The following is a 20,504-nucleotide window of genomic DNA, read 5'->3' as shown; positions in this document are numbered from 1 at the left end:
TTTAGGTTATTAGTCTTTTTCCAATCTTTACATTAAACTACTATATAAATTATTTTAAAATGATACTGTACGTATTCGTGAATACATCTTTCTCTAATGTATGCTTGCCCATAAATATAAAAAAGTCCCTGCAAGCTGAGTAGATATGGTTAAGCCAAACCATTTGAGCTTAATACCTAGCAGTAAGTTTCCATGGGAAGTTTTGGTGAAAGTACTGTGTAATTAGCTGGAAAGATGTATTGTGAATATTTATTCCTTAATATGTTTTCTTAGTTACTAGTGCTGGTAAGAGCGGGGTTGGCATCCCTTTTTTTCTGGCTGGCTCATTGTCTGAGGGCCAGGAATGACCGTGCTGTGCCCAGAGACAATAAAATCGTTTGAGGCTCCTGTATCAGCCAGAGGGAGAGCGAAGAGGCTGGCTCTAGAGATGCAGCACAGGTATCACGGGCAGTACTTGGCAGGGAATGAGGTTTGGGTCTTAAAGGGCTGCAACAATAACAACAACAAGACCACAAAAAGCCAACTTTGTTTCCTGCCGCATTTTCTCCTAGTGGAGGTGGTTTAGAGGGGCTTAGGTTTCCTTTCTATCCTCTGTCAAACAGAAATCCCCAAACATCCTGCAGCCCTCGAGGGGATGGGTGCAGAGGTGCCGGCTGGAGGAGGACAGGCTGTGCCAGGGCAGGCGGGTCGGTGCCAGGCTCCGCGACCTTCGCCGCACGGTCATGTTTTAGCAGTTCTCCTTTCCCAGATTGCCTGTCGGGCGCACGCCTGGGAGGCGCAAGCTCAGGCGTGTTCCCTTGGGCCTCACAGGAGAGAGCTTGGGGCAGGAGGTGCCTTTCTTGGCTGCTTTGCTAGCGGGGAAGTGGGAGGCAGCAGCGGCAGCCAGTCGCTTCACCGGGGCTGCCAGGGGCTGAGGGGTGGCAGAGGTCAGCACTTCCCTGTGCAATGTTCCATGCCTCCCACGCTGTGTTCAGTGCAGGGTGAGGAGGGTTTCCTTTAGCCAGTGTTTCGGAGCAGGACATATGACTGTACAGGTGTTTGCTCTCTCTCCGCTTGCCGCTGCATTTCACTCAGGTGTTTGGCACCAGGCGCTAATCAACAAATGTGCCTGACATCCATCGATCAAGAAAGTTGCCCAATATTCAGTTAGGGTTTGGTTATGGATGGTAAGGTGGAAGCTGGACATCCAGTTTAATACTGCAGCATCTCTCTCTCCTCCATTGCTTACAAAGGTCCTGGGATTTATGTTGGATTTATATTCTGATGTTTTTTTCCACCTCAGGCTGCCCATCCAAACACTGTTCTCTTTGGCCAGTGCATGAATGAACATGAAAGACCACACAGTCTTGGGTTTTATACTACATTTGTGCATCTCCATAAGCAGAACCATAAAGTGTGTCCCAGTTGAGGCTTACACTATGTCTGGTGGACCCATTCTATCGGTTTCAAATTAGTGTTCAAATCAGTGACAGGTTCTGGGCAATTTTATCTAAGCTTAACTGTCTGGGCTGCAGACATATAAATAAGTTGTGTTTTTCTTTGTATTACTCTTTTTTTCTTTTTTTTTTCTTTTTTCATTATATTTGTAATGGGAATGCATTGGGGTTTTCCTAGCGTGCTTGTGCATATTAGGCAGCGTTTGCCGTGGAACTGAAATGTAGCAAAAGGTGAATGCTTTTGAAGACATGCTCCCTTTTGTTCCATTATCTGTTTGTGTGTGGTGGGTGTAGGTGTGAGTACAGACCTGTGGGTGACCAGTGTCAGCCAGGATGGTTTTACTTGGTAAATTCCATTTGGAGAAGGATGCGTGTCTTGGGGAGAAGCAACAGTAGAGTCTGTTCCTTCTTATCTGGTTTTGGTGTGTCTTTTTCTAATTTTGTTTTCAGGTGGTGATACCATCTTCGTGGGAAGAAGCAAACAGTGTTCAGTGTTACTTCACTGCATGGGTTTTTCATAAAAAGTGATTTGCTAAATTCTTCTTTTCTGTAACCTACTTCAAAATCTGTTTTCTTCTGATGCAAACATAGCCCTCAATCAGTCTAAAATGCCACAGGAGTCAAAACAGAGGGAATATGCCAGTGTTAATGAAACATACCTCCCCAGAATTTTTCAGAAGCAGCATTTATGGGTTCAATCACCATCCCTAAGGGACTGGGTTGATGTAAAAAACGTCCTCCTTGTATAGACCATATCAGTTCCTGATAGTATCAGAAGCAGCTCATTGAACCTGATGCATGGTTCTTCAGAAATGGACTAGATCTTTCACTGGTCAGGTTGTTTGCTTGGTTTCAGCTTGCTTACTCCTGCTGAACTGAGGAGACATAGTTTGCAATTAGTGAGCCCTTGTAAGCAAATCTGCTGGCAAAGAGGGGATAAAGTTAGCTGCTTATGGAAGATAGGGCCAATGTTTTTGGACATCAACCAGAAGAGAAATAAGTGAAGTTCTCAAAATGCAACATAGAAAATGTTTCTTCAGTAGTGCAATACAGTGTTTTGTTTTCCAGGCAAAATTAAATGCAAATTCAAGCTGATCCATGAAGAGCTCTATTCTACCAAGAGCTTTTATTTCCATCAGCTTTCTCATTATGAGGAAAATCTGTATTTTTAGGCTATAAGCATCAGCAAAATGTGATCTACATAAGGATAGGTCCCAGGGCAGTAACAAAGTAGCATGTTCAAATCGAGGAGATGTCCATGGACTTTAAAATTATACGTGTTATTTTGCAGCTTGTCGACCTGGGTTCTACAAAGCCTCTGCCGGCAACGTGAAGTGTGCTAAATGCCCACCTCACAGCTCTACCTACGAAGATGCGTCTCTGAACTGCAGGTGTGAAAAGAATTACTTTCGCTCTGAGAAAGACCCTCCATCCATGGCTTGCACCAGTGAGTAGCATCATTGTGCTCGGGGCTGTCATTCTTGCTCCTCCGTCTGTATCTCAGCAGCTTGCTTGCTTCCTCTCATGTCCCATTGCAGTCAGCCATCCACTGCCTCCCATGTCTTCTTACATGTTGGACAGGCTACCAAAAATTGGTGGGCTGGGTTTGCTGTCTTTCTATTTTAATTTTCTCCTTCTTGTTCTCTGTCAGACTTGAGAAGGGGAGATATGATTTTGAGATTGCTACCAATATGTTCAGCCCTCAGTCCGGAACTGCACCCTGAGGGTACTGTCTGTCTATAAGAAAACATGGTCCTTGATAGCCTCAGGTAGACTACAGATGTAGTCCGGTGAAATATTTCAGGAGTCGCTACAGGAAATAACTAGAAGAGTTTGGTTATTTACAGTTTTGACTTTGGTATCCTCGCACCCTTGTTACTCCCGTCTCAGAGCACTACAGAAAATCTCACCCCTCTGATGTCCCGTTTCCTTTCATAGGACCGCCGTCTGCTCCAAGGAACGTTATCTCTAACATCAACGAGACGTCTGTTATCCTGGACTGGAGCTGGCCTCTTGACACTGGAGGTCGGAAAGATGTCACTTTCAACATCATTTGCAAAAAATGTGGAGGAAACATCAAGATGTGTGAGCCGTGTAGTGACAACGTGCGATTCTTACCCCGTCAGACTGGACTCACCAACACCACGGTGACGGTAGTGGACCTTTTGGCACATACCAATTACACTTTTGAGATTGATGCAGTCAACGGGGTATCTGACCTGAGTACACTTTCCAGACAATTTGCTGCTGTCAGCATCACAACTAATCAGGCTGGTGAGTCTTTCTGATTACCCTTTCTTTGTTCAAAACTACTGAGATGTATGTACCTTTGTTGCCTTTCCTTATTCCGCAGGAGTTGCTCTGACGGCTCGTGTGCTAGGGTAACTAATTGACTTGAATATGCTGGTAAAAGTAAAAGCAGAAACAAACTTGTCTCTCTGTCAAAGGACCTGGCAGCACGACTGTTATGATTAAGTCCTAGTTCCCAGTTCAGTCTCTAATAGCAGACTCACATGATTCCTTAGCCAGAGTGTGTTTTATTAGTAAAACCAGATTTTAATAAAACACTCATTCCAATAATCCTCAACATAAATTACTGTAGTAATCTTAGTGATTAATTTTGATTAAATAGAAGTGAAAAAATGCTTTGATGTTAGACATATAAAAAGCTAACATTAAATTAGAGAGGTTTAAAACACAGGGTTTTTTATTCCCCCCCCCCCCCCCCCCCCTTTACAAGTTGTCTCACCAATGCTGAATTATTACCAACGTGATGGGGGTATGGAGCTGAATACTGAATTAGGTCCTGGTGTCGTAGCTGAAGGTGTACGAAGAGACTGCTCTGCTTCTGTGGAGACTTACTAAAGTCATCGAGGCGCTGCCTGAGCCCAGCAGTATGCTTTGGCTGTAGGATCGAGCTTTTGTCACTGCTGCACTGCTCTACCATTTGCTTCTCATTTGGCGAGGTTCCCTTTATCTGAAAGATGTGAAGAATCTAGGCTCTTGGCTGACATTTGTTTAGGTACCATTTTACTTGGAGTGATGTTTGCCAGAGGAGAGAAAGACTAGATCCTGAAACTTCTGTTGTTCTGCTCCCTGCGGTTCCCCGTCAGGAAGCTTTGTGCTGAGAGCACGCGTGTGTGCAGTAAGTCTTCTCCCACCTCCTCCCAGCCCACGCCCCATCCCCTAAATACCTACCTTTCTGTCTTCCTCGAAGCACAAATGAGGTTAACATTCTTCTGAGCAGACGTTCTCCTAGCGAGCTCTGTTATGGCAATGGTTTTCACTGTAGAGGATGTATCTCTTCTCCTCAGTCACAGAGCAGCTTCAGTGGGAGGCATCAAAACGTGAGAACAGGGTGTTTCCTGACAGCAGCCGTCACATTTCCCAACACGCTGGAGGACTCTCTAACTATGCAGCAGGAAGGCAGAGGTGACTCTACCCAATTGAAACATCTTCTCATGATCTCTTTCTCATCTAGGCGTTGACTTCAACTCTGAAACTCCTATTTTATGCCCGTTCCAAACAATTTGCTGCTGTTATGGTTACATTTTTTTTGGATATTTGTGTCAGCGACTTCAGCAGCCTTGTTTAGTTGCTCTCTTTTCTCCTGGTTTTTGGATCAGAGATATTGCCTTTCAGCCTGTTCATCACTGTAGCAGGTAGAAATCACCTGGGGACACTCCAGAGAATGAAGTGTCCAGGATCATTGAAAAGCATTTCTCTGCAGAGGCCCCCTGCTTTGCAGTGTGCTTCCCCGGGACCCGCAGCCGGCTACTTTTGCGCTGCAGTCCAAGGGGGATATTGATTTCGTTTGGGAATGCACCATTCCCATGATGTGGCAGAGTCAATGTATTTCTGGCAATAGCAGCCTTGTTTAATGCAACCCATAGGCTGCTTAAGCAATTTGTTTGTTTTCTGCTTTTATGTGTAGCCTATTTTTGCTTTAAGTACTTTTAGGTGGTCTGGGTTACTACAGGCTTAATTGTGCTCTCTCTTGGTCATGCCGATTCATTTACTATATTAGAATTCCCCTAGAAGTTCTGCAGATTGCTCAAATGAGATCTTAAATACGTATGTAAGTAATATTTTAAAGTATAATTACAAAAACACAGTTTCTCTTGCACTGCCTTCCTGCTTAGATCACAAAAGGGACACACCAGAAGGATATTTTTAGCTAATGTCATATTTAAAGACCAAGGCAGGAGGTAGGGAGAGAAAGTCTGAAGATCTTAGATTACATTATAATTAAGGGTTTAACTGGGAGATGTTTCAAAAAAGAATTAAAGCACCATTCAGCTAGATCTGGTAGAGAATCCAAAGATTCCAAAAGCCAGGCATGACTCTAGGGCTATTATTGCTGCTGATTCAGGTACGTTTCTTCAAGGATGGAGGTATGCACCAGCTGGATAAAGCTGGGGTTAAAGGACTGAGCTTGGCTGGCCGCAGGGAAGCAGGAGAGGTGGATTGCTTTGGGAGGTTGTTCTCTGGATGGGGTATCACGGCGGGGATGCGGTTCGGTACGGCCAGGCAGATCCTGGGGACAGAGCCCCTGGCAAGCGATGTCAGTCAGTAGGCTGAGAGTTTCGGAGAGATGATGGAAAAGTAGAAGGTCCCTACAACCCGGGTCTCCTCAGCCTCTCCTGAATCCAGGCTATTTCTTTTCTGCCAACCTTGATTTGGAAAGCCTGTACCCTTGCAATGGGTATGAAGAAGTTGCAGTTTTAATCCTGGATTTTCAGCATCCATGTGCTTTTTTCAGGCACTGTCAGGGCCAATCCCAGCTTAGCCAAAGCTGTTCTGCAGAATGTTCCTCATCCACCTCAAACATTGGTTTTCAAGTGTGTGAGTTTCCCAGAGCCTGAGGCAGAACTGCAGAATGTTTTCTGTTTTCTAATGAAAAAAATGTGATTTCTGTGGCAGTTCTCTCGGTGGCAAAAATCAGATGTTGTACATCTTTACTTCAGATGAACTCAGTTCAAGACAGGCATCGCCTGGCGATATGTTTGCCAGGTCTCTGAGCTCCAAAGGCCTGCCGAAAATCAAACATTTCTTTTCATGTTTCTCACCATACACATGGACATTTCTGCCTATGAATCCATCACCAGCCTAATAGATCAGAATGCGCATGTACTAATTTTCAGTAATGCAGCAATTGGGAGGTCTGCCAGAGTGTGTTAAAATAAATTCAGCTGATGGGTTAGAAGTCGGTCACTTTGCACAGCAGCTCCGTTTTTATATGTAAACAGATCATACACACACATGCATGCACATATTTTTAATTAATGTGTATGCATAGATATCTACAGGCACGAAAATGGTCACCTTAAATGTTGCTGAAAAATTCACTGACACCTTTATGGTGACTCTCAGTTCCAGAGCCTGTAACTAACAATCTTAATAGGATTTTCCTGGAGAGTTTTCCAGTCTGATCTAGAAGTGTAAGAAAGGTGTGCTTCATTTTCATGTATGAGGTTTGAAGCATCCAGACTCTGATTCTGCTGGTGCTGTGAATGCCAGAAGGATAATACATTTTACACTACAAAACTGTTGTAAAGCCAAAATCTAGTCCCCTGAATTGAGGGAAAATTCAGAAAATGGATGGGCTTTTTTCTTCCAACTGTCTGGCCTGAGTTTTGCTGGGCTTTTATGGCACTTTGTTTTCCTTCCCTTTCAGTGAAAGTTAATGAGCAGACACCTCTGGAAGAAAAAAAAAAAAAAAAAAAAAAGTCTTGCAAAATACTGCTGGACAGGTATGACACTGCACTATTTCTAATTCCTGTAAGTCTTTCTGTCTTTGGTGTGGAAGTAAAAGAGAAAGGGCACACGTTTCTGTTTAATTTAGTTTGTTCATCCTCTTTGATATCCTCTCTGCACCATAATACATGCCTCCAGTTGCCGCCTGATACAGCCTCCACCAAATTACATTGAAGCATTCTGCTGCTACCCGAAGAAAGCTTTCGCCTCAAGTCAATATGTTGCACCGCGCAGATGTTATCTCCTAATAACACCAATCAACCCTGTTTAGAAAGGGTCATTGGCTGTGAGGGGCGAGGATATGGAATTCCGTACCCCGGAGGTGATGTGCTAATTGTTAGTGTGCCAGGCAGAGAGGCTGACAGCCGTGCCATGCTGCCTGCCTTGTTGCTAGCATCATCAGCTGTCTGGGCACAGTTATTCTGGGTTTTCTGGGGTTTCTGAACACAGTTTATGTGCTTTTTTTAAGTGCATTTGTCTGTGAAGACCAAAAAGTTGTCCGTTCCTTGGAGCTTTATAAGTAACCCAAAGGGAAAAGACCATCCAGTCCAGGTCAGGGCAGTTCTGCGTTTACGGCCTGTGGGCTGTGTCAAGCAGAAAACTCACGATGGAGCCCAAGGAAGTTTTAAATGGAAACAAGGTGTGGAATTCACTGAAGAAAGACTTAAGATTTGGTAGGGACAGCACGATGATGCTACTGGATAATCAGTTTACAAAGATGAGGGAGGAGGTTTTCCAGTGTGAAACACAGCCATTGGGTCAGGGACCTCTGAGCTGGATATGTTTTGCAGATGCTGTGTGAGAAAGTAACAGTTTTTCTACCCAATCGCTGCTTTTATGGCATCACACAGTGTCATACAGGGTATGACGCAGGAATGCTGAATGAAAAGATTAATATTTTCACCAAGGACCTAATTGACTTAACAGCACTTTAAATAGACATGTGCTCTGCAGTGCTCTTTACAATCTAGAGGAGACAAGGCAAACTTCCAGCACATGCAGAAATCTGTACCATTAGCAGATGCTGATCTATCAGATATTGATCAATCAGATAGGACTTAGGAAGGCTTGGCTATCCCACTGGTATCCCAGCACACACAGTGCTGTCCTGTCCTTTCCTCCCCGCAGATCTGGTGAGAAGGTTCACCTTATGAGAAATGGTTCTGTTTGTTTAATCTAAAATCTGTTTGCTTAGTTTTGTTTAGCTTTGTATGCGTTAGTTCTAGCAACTATAAACTCAGGCAAACAAGATGATAGTGGCATGTCTAATAAATAATAAATACAGTTCTCGCTGTATTTATTGTGTAAAACAAAACAAATACTGAAAGCATCCTCAGCTTGTGGAAACTTGGGGAAGTCCCAAAGTGAGCAATAACAAATAAACCTTGTTATGTTCCTGAAGGGAGCTGCACTTCCTATCTAACAAATAAACACGGTGTCTCTGTAAGTACATTCCATGTAAGTCTGTTGGATATAAGCATATACCTAAGGATAAAAATGTATTTAACTGCTTAAAAGCTAAATGACCTTTGAAGGTTCTAGTTTTACCTGGAGAAGGTGTTAGAATTGGTTTGTAAAGAATTCTTGTTCTAGGTCTCTTCCCCAAAGTAGAGTAAGATGATGTGTAAAGTTGATAACATTTCCTCAACAGTCACATTTTTGGCACTGTGAAGAAGCTGAGAGTCTTTGCATTTTCCTGACTTTCCAGAATGTACTTCTGGTGAGCTTCCTCCAGCATGCTGTTTTCACTGTCTTTAGCATTCCTGTAGCTGCACCCGGGGAGGACTAACCTCACGTACCAGTACATGCTGGAGGCCAACTGACTGGAAAGCAGCTTTGCAGAAAAGGCCCTGGAAGTCCTGGTGGAGCACCTGGGGCTGCAGTAGGAAGAGCAGCCCTACCAGCAGGTCGAGGGAGCTGATCCTTCCCCTCTGCTCAGCACTGGTGAGGCCACGCGTGGTGTGTCCAGCTTAGCCCTGGCCCAGTACGAGAGAGACATGGATAAACTGAGGCCAAACCAGTGAAGAGTCACTAAGGCGATTAAGGGAGAGGAACATCTGTTGTATGAGGAGAGGCTGAGAAAGGTGGGACTGCCCGTCCTGGAGGAGAGGAGGCTCAGGGGGATCTTCTCAATGTCTATAAAGGCCTGATGGGAGTGTGTAAAGACAGAGATGAACCAGAAATAGCAGAAATTCTGTTTAAACATAGGAAAAAACTTTCTTAATCAAGTGTGATTGAGCAGTGGAACAGGTAGCCCAAAGAGATTGTGGTGTCTCCATCTGTGGAGGTACTCGAAACCCAACTCACCAAGATCCCGAGCAACTGGCTCTGGCTGCCCCCGCTGAAAGCAGCGGGTTGGAGGAGGTGGTCTGCAGAGCCCCCTTTCTGCCTCAGTCCCTCTGCGATGGTTGTGTGCAAAGGGGATAAGGGCAGCTGGAAGAACGACCAGGTAAGGGACTGATCAGTGATCACTGTTCTCTTTTAACGCTGACCTTGGCGTTTAGGTAGCAAGGCCTTCTCAATGGCATCTGGGGGAGTAAACTCGCTCACTCAGGTGGGAGAGAGCGTAAACCTGTGGGTGCAGAGTCTGTAAACCTCAGTATCCCTGCTTCAAAGAAGTTCAGAAGAGTATTGTGGAAACATGTTAGGTTTTTTTCTTTTATTTGGCAATGATAACCTCAAAACTCTTACCATTTCTCACAGCATGTAAAGTTCATGCATACATGAGTATGGATGTGTGCAGTAGGATTGGCTTATTTTATAGAATACCACTGTAAGACTAGATGGCTTTAAAGGGAGAGATTTGATTTGCTTAAATTGCCTGTGGGTTACTGCCTCCTTCCTAAGCTTCTTCATCAGAGAGCCTGTGGGATCCAGTCTTATTCATCCCTGTGTTGTACAGCATTATTGTATGCCACGGTACTATAGCAAACAGCTATGGTGCTCCCCCTTGGAGTCAGTAATGAGTAAGCTGAGACATACTTTCCACTAGCTAGCTTTCCCCATGTGAATATTAGGATGCCTGATTACAGGGGGAAGCGGTTTTAAATTGCATGTGAACATTTCGCACTTGTGTTGCTCTAAGAATTGAGGGGGTTTTTCCTACTTTTTCATGTTAAATTAATTGGGACACTCTAAAGGAAGAGTGCCCATTTTGGGACTTGAACTGATCTGAACAAATTACTTGATAAGCAAGTTATGTTACACTAGTATGGTTTTACTGTGGAGACAGTTTATGTTTGAAGATGTCTTTGGGCTTCCTAGCTGTAAGAACCACGCAAGCTGTAGAATATTAACTGCTGTCCCAAGGGAGCTTGTGTGTAGTTTTATCATTAATTTCCATGTAGCATATCTAAACGGGTCAGGGTTGCCAGGTGTAGGGTAGCAAATCCAGTTGTCCAGGTTAGACCAGAGGGTCCACAAGGGCAGAGCAAAGAGAGTGAGCGAGATCAAACCCCTGTAAAGGGTAGGTGGAAATAAGGGGGTAAGTGTGTGACCCTCTTTTTGCAGCAGCGTTTTCCTGGATAGAGCATCTCCTCTATACCAGGCTGAATATTCAGTCTCCAAACCCCAGCTTTGCATGTCTGTCTTCTGGAGCTCTAACCCCTTCCAGTATTTCCAACATGATTCAGTGTCCAGTGCCACTAAAAGCACAGTATAACAGCTTTAAATGTAGTTTTAGGTTTGATTAGTTCTTAAGGCCTTGTAAACCAAGGTCTCGACAGTGCAGCTGTGAATGGTGGTAGCAACTGAGTTCAGCTACAATAAGCCAGGGTCAGTGCTAAATCGATTCTGCAGTTTTGTGCTGTCACGTATCCTGGCATCAGGAGAGGAACAAAGGGAACATGTTGTAACAAGAGACTCTGACAAACTCTGCCCTCAGTTCAGCACAGCTCTTCCACACAATCCATGTAGGATTCAGATAGTTGGGGGAAAAAAATAGAAAAAAATATTCTGGTATAAATAGGAATCTGTGCTTACCTGCTGTACAAGGAAATGCAAAGGAAACACAAGAGGCTTTTGTGGGTTAAATTTCTACTTAGAGATGTCAGTCTTTTCCTAGTAACTATAGAAAGTGGTTATGCTCCTCAAATGAGTACCTAAAAGTGCCTAAACCTGAGGTTTGATGTTCCCCCCCAATTCAATTGTGCACTTGTAAAATGTTGATTCCTTTCTCTGTGTGGCTCTTTTCATATAGGAAGCTATAAGAGAATAACCACCCCTGGATCCAAACCCATGCATATATGCACAGCTATAGTATAAAGGATAACAAAAACCCCCAGGCACACCCTGTATCATCTCAGGCTTGCCTAGAAGAGCGGTAGTGTGTGATTATCAGGAATCTGACCCTTTTATTTTTTGTATTTCTAAAACTTACAAAGCAGAACAATTCATGTAGCCTGTTTAATCGTCTTGCTTAATCATTTAACTCATGCATGAAAAGGTGTAGGAAAACAGATGACGGCAATAGTAACTGAGCATGTGCCCTTCTGCACGGCAGCATTAGGTCTGGCAGGTGACTCCATCATCCATTTTTCTCTCTCAATTTTTCTGGCTTAATGAATAACAATGCAGTAAAACCACATCAACCAGGTATTTTCTTCAGGTGTAAGCACACAGCCCAGTCTGTTACATACATTGGATTAAATTTGCTTTTACTCCTCTTTCTGCCTTTTTCTTAAGAGGATTAGCTGTCAAGCCTGGACATTCTGAAACGCACAAGGGCTGAGTTTGTTTAAGGAGAAGGTAACCGATAAGGCACTACGGAGTTTTTACAAGGGGCCAGGATGAAAATCGTTCAGGAAAAACTTCAGAACAAAACTGACAACTAGGTACAGAAATTAGGATCATTGGGAGGATAGTCTCAAAGGGTAGACGTAGCTGGTTTGTAATATCTTGATCCACGTGTCACTTGCAGACTGAAAATTTCAAACTGTCCTTTAGTTTCAGCTTTGGGGGGGTGGTGGTGGGGGAGGTAAACATTTTAAATGGAGAAAGAATCAGTAAATTTTTCACTTTTGTTGGAAGCAAAGACTCACTTGGCTCCCAGGAAAAGCTGTTAAAAACCTCGTCAGAACTAGAATTCTATTTGCCTGAAATCTACGGTTTCAAGTGAATAAATTCAGCATGAAGTTGAACACCAAGCTTTATTTCAATGTGTATCTTTGATTACATGCAGGAACTGTGGTGCTATTTATATGTTCAGCCTCTATTCTGTTAAGCTAGACTGCACTGTCTGCAGCAACTTGCAAATGATGTGTGTTGTTCCCTGTTTAAATAAAATCCATATTTAGAAAGGGTTGTGTACACTTTACAATCTATATCCCAAGACAGGTCCCTTCAGTAGATCTGTCTTCTCAGAGACAATTTGAGAAAGCCACAGATGTTTGGTGCACGATATATTTCTTTCTTTCCCTATGGTCCTTATAAAAAGGACAAGAAGATAGACTTATTAAAAGTGAGCTAATGACATGATGTAGGGAGTCTCTGGTTCACTGACTGTTATTACAGCTGTGCCCCATTACGTACCGAATACCTAGGACATGCTTGGTTTTTTGAATGACATTTATCTTTTGAGTTTCAAACATTCCTGGCATAAATAAAGATTTTACGCTTTTCAAATGTGTTTTACAGTTCAGCCCAGAGGCTATTCAAGGATCATTTTAACTCAATAAAACTCCTCCTTTAGGGATAAAAAAAAGGGAAGTGTTTTAACAATGTCACTCCATGCATAGCCTGTTATTAGCTAGAGACATTCTGCTTGCAAAGCCTTTGATCCCTTTTCCCCTGAACGTCAAGGAAGCTCTGCCGAGGCTTCAAAGTCTGTGACATACATCGGTCCCTTCTGTGCGCACACAGGCCTCGTGCGAACGCTCGCGACCTTAGGGAAAGTTCGCAGGTGAAGTTTGTGGCTCAGCTGGTGTTTTTTGCTTCCAGTGCTTTTAGCTACCTTTTCCAGAGGTCACGGTGAAATTGTGGATCGGTGGATAGCGGCTTTCTCTCCTCCTATTGCGGTCTTTAACCTGAGGCTCTGTGTAAATACTCGTTTAATATCTTGCTTTGGTAAAGTGGTAAAATTAAAGAAATGTAGTTAACAGGATGCTTAGCACTCAGTTAAATAGCATCCCTTAGACTTCTGTCTCTCCCTTATCTGTACTAGTGTTCTTGGGAATCACTGAGGGAAATGGTCTGTGTTCCTCTCGAGTGTAAACAAAACCATCAACTTCCCTTCTTTCTTGAAGCTATTCCATCTAGACAATTTGTAGGCTGGGGACAGCCGGGAAAATAATGTTACTTGTTTCTTTGGGTTTGGGGACTATTCCTGTCCATGGGAATTCTGAATGTAATAAGTATTTTTAAAAGCATTTTAATATAAAACCAAATTCTAGTTTCAAAGTTATGCACCCCTGCCTGGTACAGTCTTCACATAACATGCGGCTTTGGTTTGACTCACGCCAGCTACGCCTGTGCCATCCTGCTCGTCAGGACAGGGACGCTTTGAAGCCAGTAGACCTTTTCCTGGAAGTTAAAGAATTTGTTTCTTCTCACTAGTACCGACTTCCTAGTGTCAGAATTTGTAAACTTGACATCAGAAATCCCTCAAGGAAATTATATTTCTTTGTTTCTTTTTACTTTTTTTGCGGTGTCTAATTCTACAGCAGAATACGTGTGCAAGTTTTCTTTCTAGCATTTCTTCTAGTAAACTTTGTTTCTTTGTTTAAAGAAAATGCTTTAAACCAAACAAAAATAAAGGTTAAATCATCCCAAAATCCAAAAGAAAGTGAAAGGAGGTGTGTCGCGACGGAGGGAAGACACAGTCGCTCAATATGAGTGATCAGCAGACTTCGTTTATTGTCTCTTACAGTCACCTTTTATGCCTTGTTATAATTAGCTCATACATATTACAAAAGTTAAGCTCATTATTGGTTAGTTGCCTAAATACCAAGCCCACCCCTAGTTTCTCTTCTGTAGTTTTCTGTTCCCACCTGCAACATTCTTTTCCCACCAAAATCTTCCTGTTATTGTGTAACAAGGACAGCCAAAGACAGTGTATTTTGCTTTACTTCAGATAAGCTGAGAGCGATGTGCATTTTTGTCCAGCCAGCTGGACTATGTCTATGTGACCCTTTTCAGCTAGCCAGTTATCCACAATTCCCCCGTTTTTATTTTGGGCGACATAGGCTTGGTTGACCATTTTCAATAACAGCATTTTAACACAGGAAAATACACAGCCAACTTATAAAATCTCAGTTCAGAAGTATAATTCCAGAAATACTTGAAAAATAAAGTTAGCTTGAAGCTTTAATTTAGATGCTCTTTCTGTTCCAGTGATATAAAAAGTTTAAAAAATTCAAAGGTAATTTTAAAGTTCTGAACATGGACTAATGCAAGCTCAAAACCCCAAAAGAAACCAAACTGATGTTTGACTAGGAATATTTGCAAATATTTTAGTGGAAAATCCCTGACCATTAACAATTTTCTGTCCAAATAACAACTGCCCTTATGCAACCAACCAGTCCATACATTTTCTGAAGAATACCTCATTGATATCAAAGAATTAACAAAGGGGAAAAATTAGTTCTAAGCTATATACATTCATAAGTGTTTTTTTTCAATAGTTACATACAGATTTACACACTAAGCCATAATGGCTTGTAGGTCATACACACAAGAATAGTACATTGCTTATCTGTCTGAATGTCTATGCTAAATTTGACAACTGTGCCACAAGCCAAGCCTACATGGGTGCTGTATGTTATGCACGTTCCTTAACAAACAGAAGTATAATAGACAAATTCCCAAGACCTAGTCCCCAACCTAATTATATTATTTTATAGCCAATTAAGGAAAATAACACAAATGTGCATATCTGCATGTGCACACACCTTTTAGTTCAGAACCAATCTGTGATAAAAGGCCTTAGCCTTATGGCATCATCGAATCTTAACGAGTACAGTAATTAAAAATGCAGTCTTACTGTAAGGGCGATTTATGCTGACATTCCCTCAAATGCTACACGTGAGTATTTCTCACTCAACTGCCTCAAGTTAAAATAGTAGTATTTGTTAATATGTATTAAAAAAAATCATTAATTCTCTACAATAGCAGTTGACTTCCATAACACTATGTAAGCAAAAGAGGCCTAAGATGGGTTTTCTGAATACTAACAATTTATTTTAGACTGTCTAAACTCAGGTCTTGAAAGATTTCACTCTGCCAGACATAGAAACACTGTTGCACTCCAGTTGTGATATCCCTTTTCCCAAGTTGTCACATGCACATCTCGCTCAAGCAACATTATTGTCAAAGTTTCTCTCTGCTACATAAAAGCATGTTGCACTTGTAGATATAAAAGACAGCACCCTTACTTAGATTATTACCTTATTACCTCATAACTCTTAGTATACCTTGTATCTCTGATTTCATCACTTCAAAAATTCACCAGAAGCAGATAAAACCACAGCCTCAGACTAAACTACACCTTAACTGCTGATTCAAATAAAGGCATTCTCTTCAGATATGCCTAATGCTTACAAATAGTGTTGGCTGGTTTTGATCAAGAAACTATTATTACAATAATGATCAAAAATAATAATCCCGTTTGCAAAATGCCTTTAAGCCAGCCTCCTAGTCCCAACCAATTTCCACATTCAGAATACAGCATAAATACAGAATACAGAATAAATTATCTCCATCAAGGCAAAAAGGCTTCTTTTTAAACACAGAAATGTTTGCTAGTTCAAGGCAGAAACCCATTTCTTGTAGGTGACATCTGAAGCTTTTTTTTTTTTTTTTTTTTTTTTTTTTTTTTTTTTTTTTTTTTTTTTTTTTTTTTTTTTTTTTTTTGGTGGGATTGTAATCAAGTCCGTATTTTTCCTTGAGAAGCTTAAGCTGTTCCTCTTGTTTCAGGAGTGTTTCCAACTCTGATTTGTCGACTAGGTCCATATTTCCCAAAGATATCATACATTTCCTCCGCTGTGATTTCATACGGCAGGTTCCGAATATAAAGGATCCGATTGACCTCTGGGGGCAGCCAGATGTTAGCTCGCTTGGCCGCTTGCATTGCCATGGCGCCGATCGGAGCGGGGGGGGTGGAGGGGGGGGGGTGCAGCCTCGGAGAGAAACCGCGGCCGGGAAGGGGCCTGCCGGGCCGCGCCGCCGCTCGCCGCTGCCGCGGGGGTCCCGGATGCTATCCCATACGCTAATAACCCGAGTAATTCCTTTTTACAATCTATGTCCCGAACGCTCCGCTTTTCTAAAAAGCCTTTGAGCAAATTATACGCCGCTTGTCTGTTCATACCTCTATTTGTGCACAATTGCAGCCTTTGCAGACTTCGGCGGCGCGTAGCAGGCGGGCCAGCCTCTATAGGTGCTCCCGGGCGCGGGGAAGATATCCCTTTCGCCTCCTGCGCTGCTTACAGGACCGCACTCAACTTCTCCGCCGACCGTGGCTCCCGGACTCCGCTATCGGGTCGCCGGGGTCCGGACTCCGCTATCGGGTCGCCGGTCCTATGTCCTCTGGTCCCTGTTCGGGCGCCATTTGTCGCGACGGAGGGAAGACACAGTCGCTCAATATGAGTGATCAGCAGACTTCGTTTATTGTCTCTTACAGTCACCTTTTATGCCTTGTTATAATTAGCTCATACATATTACAAAAGTTAAGCTCATTATTGGTTAGTTGCCTAAATACCAAGCCCACCCCTAGTTTCTCTTCTGTAGTTTTCTGTTCCCACCTGCAACATTCTTTTCCCACCAAAATCTTCCTGTTATTGTGTAACAAGGACAGCCAAAGACAGTGTATTTTGCTTTACTTCAGATAAGCTGAGAGCGATGTGCATTTTTGTCCAGCCAGCTGGACTATGTCTATGTGACCCTTTTCAGCTAGCCAGTTATCCACAGAGGTGTGATCACCTTTCAAGTCTTTTCCATCTTTCCATCCAAGGAGATTCTCATTAACCTTTGCAAAAGCGATTGATCCCTAGCCATCTGTGAATGTACCAGAGAACGACAGAGCAAGAAGTTTGAGAAATAGTATTCCCATTTATAGCGGTTTCTGACCAGCTTGAAAAGATTCTGTTGGAACTTACTGACAGAACAGTTCGGGAGCTCTTGGTGATTTCTCAAAAGGCGAGAAATACTTTATATCATAGGTTAATTATCTGAGGATTGTCTTCTCCAGTTTTGGATACTGGCATTTCTAGAGATGGGTCTTAAGTTTCCTTCTGAAATTGTGAACAGGATTCCTCTGGTTGAGGAAATAGCCAAACATTCACAGAAAGGGGAAGCCCACTCAGGACCTGACTGATGATGTTATGGACACAGTGAATAAATTCTTCTTTCTGAAAACTTCGCACCGGGAAGCCCGAGGCTTTAACGTCGTGTAGAGTACTGTAACAATAGTGCAGGGAAGGCAAAGCAAAACTGTTTATTTTAAACTGATACAGTCTTAAATGCATTCAGTGAAAACTATGAAGTATTGCAAAGCTCCCACCATCTCAAACAGAGAACAGAAAGAATAACATTTGTGTTATGAGTACCTATGGGCTGCATCCTTATGAAAGCATATATGGCATTTGCCTCCTCTCTGAAATAACAGCTGTGAACGCCATGGCACCATAATTTTCAATTTCTGAAGCGAGTGCCTTGTGCAGCCTGATACTTCCCAAATGGACATGGCGTTTCCGTGATATATTACACATGTGTTAAACATATGAGCAAGTCCGACGTTTTGTTTGCTCTGTGGAAGGCATTTGCTATCTCTTTTAATAAAAAGAGGGAGAAATGAGACCATGAATGTGCAACACGTAATGAAGTTTGCTTTTAATTTAGAATTTATTTGTAAGAGTGAGAAATGAGCTCTGATAATCACTTGTCCAGTGACAGCTGCTGCCCAGAAGGTTGCCTTTCTCCGCACTGGAGAGCAAAACCAAGCAGCTGCCTTTCAGTGTAATTCCTGCTGAAGCTGCTTGTTTTCCCCTTTCCAGTTCCCTGCCATCTTTCCTTCACAGCACCTGTGCAATGCCTGCAGCCGCTCTGGAGTCTATAAGCACAGGCTGGAACCCACCAGCTTCCAGATGCATTTGGGTACTTCTGCCATAATGCAGGCAGCCATCTGTTAAAATAGCCATGAACAAATCAGTCTTTAAAGTTTCTGGGAGAGAAGCACAGCAGCTGCCCCCACAGCTTTGTTTCAGCCAGAGTTAACTTGTTTCTGTGTGTCCTTAAAGCTTCGTCCTTTTTCTTTCCGTCCACATTTTGATACGTGTAAATGCCCGGATCTTGATAGCCCTCTCCCAAAAACTGGGAACCTTTTCACCCGCTTCCTTTTGATTGCACCCTGCTAGGATCCAGCCTGGATGTGGTCTGAGGGTCCTGCCCGCTGACATGGCCTCTTGCCGTTGGGACGGCTAGAAGCCCTAATGCCCGGTCTCTGGCGACAGGGAGGGCGCGTTGCCTTCTGGCTGACAGTCACTTAATGATGTTACAGAATCAGATGACATTTTACAGCCCAAGTTGTAAAATTATATTGAGCCTGCTTCAGCTCAAGGAAAAGGTGCAGGAACACAAACACGAGTACTGTGCTAGTTTAACTACGTGTCCTGGAGATTAAAGGGCAGAGGACTGCGTCTGCACGCGTGTTGAAGAGGTGGGTAATTGTAGCTGGAAGAGGAGCGCGTAGGGTTTAGCAGGTTTCCAAGGTGTTGTTAAAGCGTAACTGTTTCCTCCTCCTCCTGACTCCTGGGAGGCACCTGGGGGGATGCAGGGCTGAGCAAGCCTCCTTGGAATGTGCCTGTGGGATCAGCCCTGCTCCAGCACAGCCGCCCAGAGGGAGGCAGCGCCTTTACCTGCACTTGACGGGGAAAGGAAACAGTAATGCAATCGGAGAAGGGTTAAAGTAGCGCAGCTCCTACGTTCTGTGAGCAGGCTTCTGCAATAAGCCCCTAGATGTTAATCCGCAGGCTAGACGTTGGAGATGTGAGGATCCGAGGGCAAGCACGCAGTTCATACAGACTCATGTTAATGTCATCATGCCACGGAGATGCGGTCATTACACCGATTTGCGAGTCAGGCTTAGGGCTCCATCACGAATTGAATGGTGGCTGGTGGTGCGCGGTGGATAAACCTAAAGGTGGAAGGGCTGGTTCACAGGACCCCAGATGTTGGGTGGCTGCTGCTGGAGAAGCGCGCGTGCGGCGGCGTTTATGGGCAGTGCCGGGCTGAGCTGTGCATGGCACCTAATGCTTGCACGGGGCAAGTTCTGTCACTTGTCCTGACGCTGCAGGTGTGCCTCCAGTTCCCTAGAGAGACTGCCTCTAAGCCAGAGCGCCTTTGTTCATTCAGACGTTGGCGTTTCTACTTTAACTGTATGATAGCTTTGTGGTTTTGACACGGTCCCCTAAGACTTACAGATTTGGGTTTGGATCCGTGGACCTGCTGTCAGAGGCTGCGGTTTAATTTCAGATTACGATCTTTATTTATTGCTCTTGTTCCACATTACCTCCTAGAGGCATCATAGGCATTAAAGAAAACTTATACATTATCCAATTACAGTATTACGGTTAGATAATATAATCATTGGGTTTCTAAGGAAAGAAGAAGGAACAAGCCTTCCGTTTATTCAGCAGTGCAGAAGAAGTCGTAATTTGGTAAGATAGTAATTTTTGCTGGCTCGGATATGTTCTTGATCACTATCTTTCAGCATCGCTTGGAATATTTTATTCTCAGATGCTGATTAGCTGTTTGCAAGCAAAAGCTGGAAGTGGGCAGGCCACGGTCATTTTCAAATGAAATCCTTCCCTAAAATTTAATTTGTGATCTAGAGACCTAAGCAAGAAACAACAGAACTTTAAATGTTTCAGCAGTTGTACACACATGGCCTCCCTCAGTTAATCGTGAGTTCTCCCTGTCGCAGGACAGGGAATTTCCTTGCAGTATGGTTATACATCTGTAAGCCAGTCACATATGAAAACAATAACCAAGGAATAAGGAAAAAGTCAATGAGCAGATTTATATACAGCTGCTATTAACTGGAGGAAAACAAATGATCTGTTGGGGTCAGTTTAGCTGGGAAATCAATTTGAGCAGAGTTTTATTGTCGTCTCTGCTAGATCCTTCATGTTATTTGCTTGCACCTTTACTAGTCATGACTGAGGAGGTTTTTACACTTGTGAGTCTAAGCTCCCTGGATCATTGCGTTTGTTACCTTTTCAACATCCACATTCCCAGTTGTCACAAATGCTACCTAACAACATTGAGCGCTCAATAGTACATTTCGCGATTGGAACTCCTAGGGAGTTCTGGAGCTGTTCA

At 43.3% G+C, this 20,504-nt stretch overlaps 1 protein-coding gene across 2 annotated transcripts in view; it reads left to right on the top strand.

The window, feature by feature from the left end:
* Positions 1–20,504, top strand: part of EPHA3 (EPH receptor A3) — a 234,468-nt gene that overhangs the window by 148,573 nt on the left and 65,391 nt on the right. For both annotated transcript variants that reach the window (XM_037378144.1, XM_037378143.1), the window contains exons 4-5: positions 2,728–2,883; positions 3,375–3,710. In XM_037378144.1, the coding sequence (XP_037234041.1) occupies positions 2,728–2,883; positions 3,375–3,710 (492 nt within the window). The remainder of the gene's footprint in view (positions 1–2,727; positions 2,884–3,374; positions 3,711–20,504) is intronic.

This window comes from Falco rusticolus, chromosome 2 (genome assembly GCF_015220075.1).
Source record: "Falco rusticolus isolate bFalRus1 chromosome 2, bFalRus1.pri, whole genome shotgun sequence".
Taxonomy (NCBI): Eukaryota; Metazoa; Chordata; class Aves; order Falconiformes; family Falconidae; genus Falco; species Falco rusticolus.
This window is presented reverse-complemented; position numbering and strand designations above follow the sequence as displayed.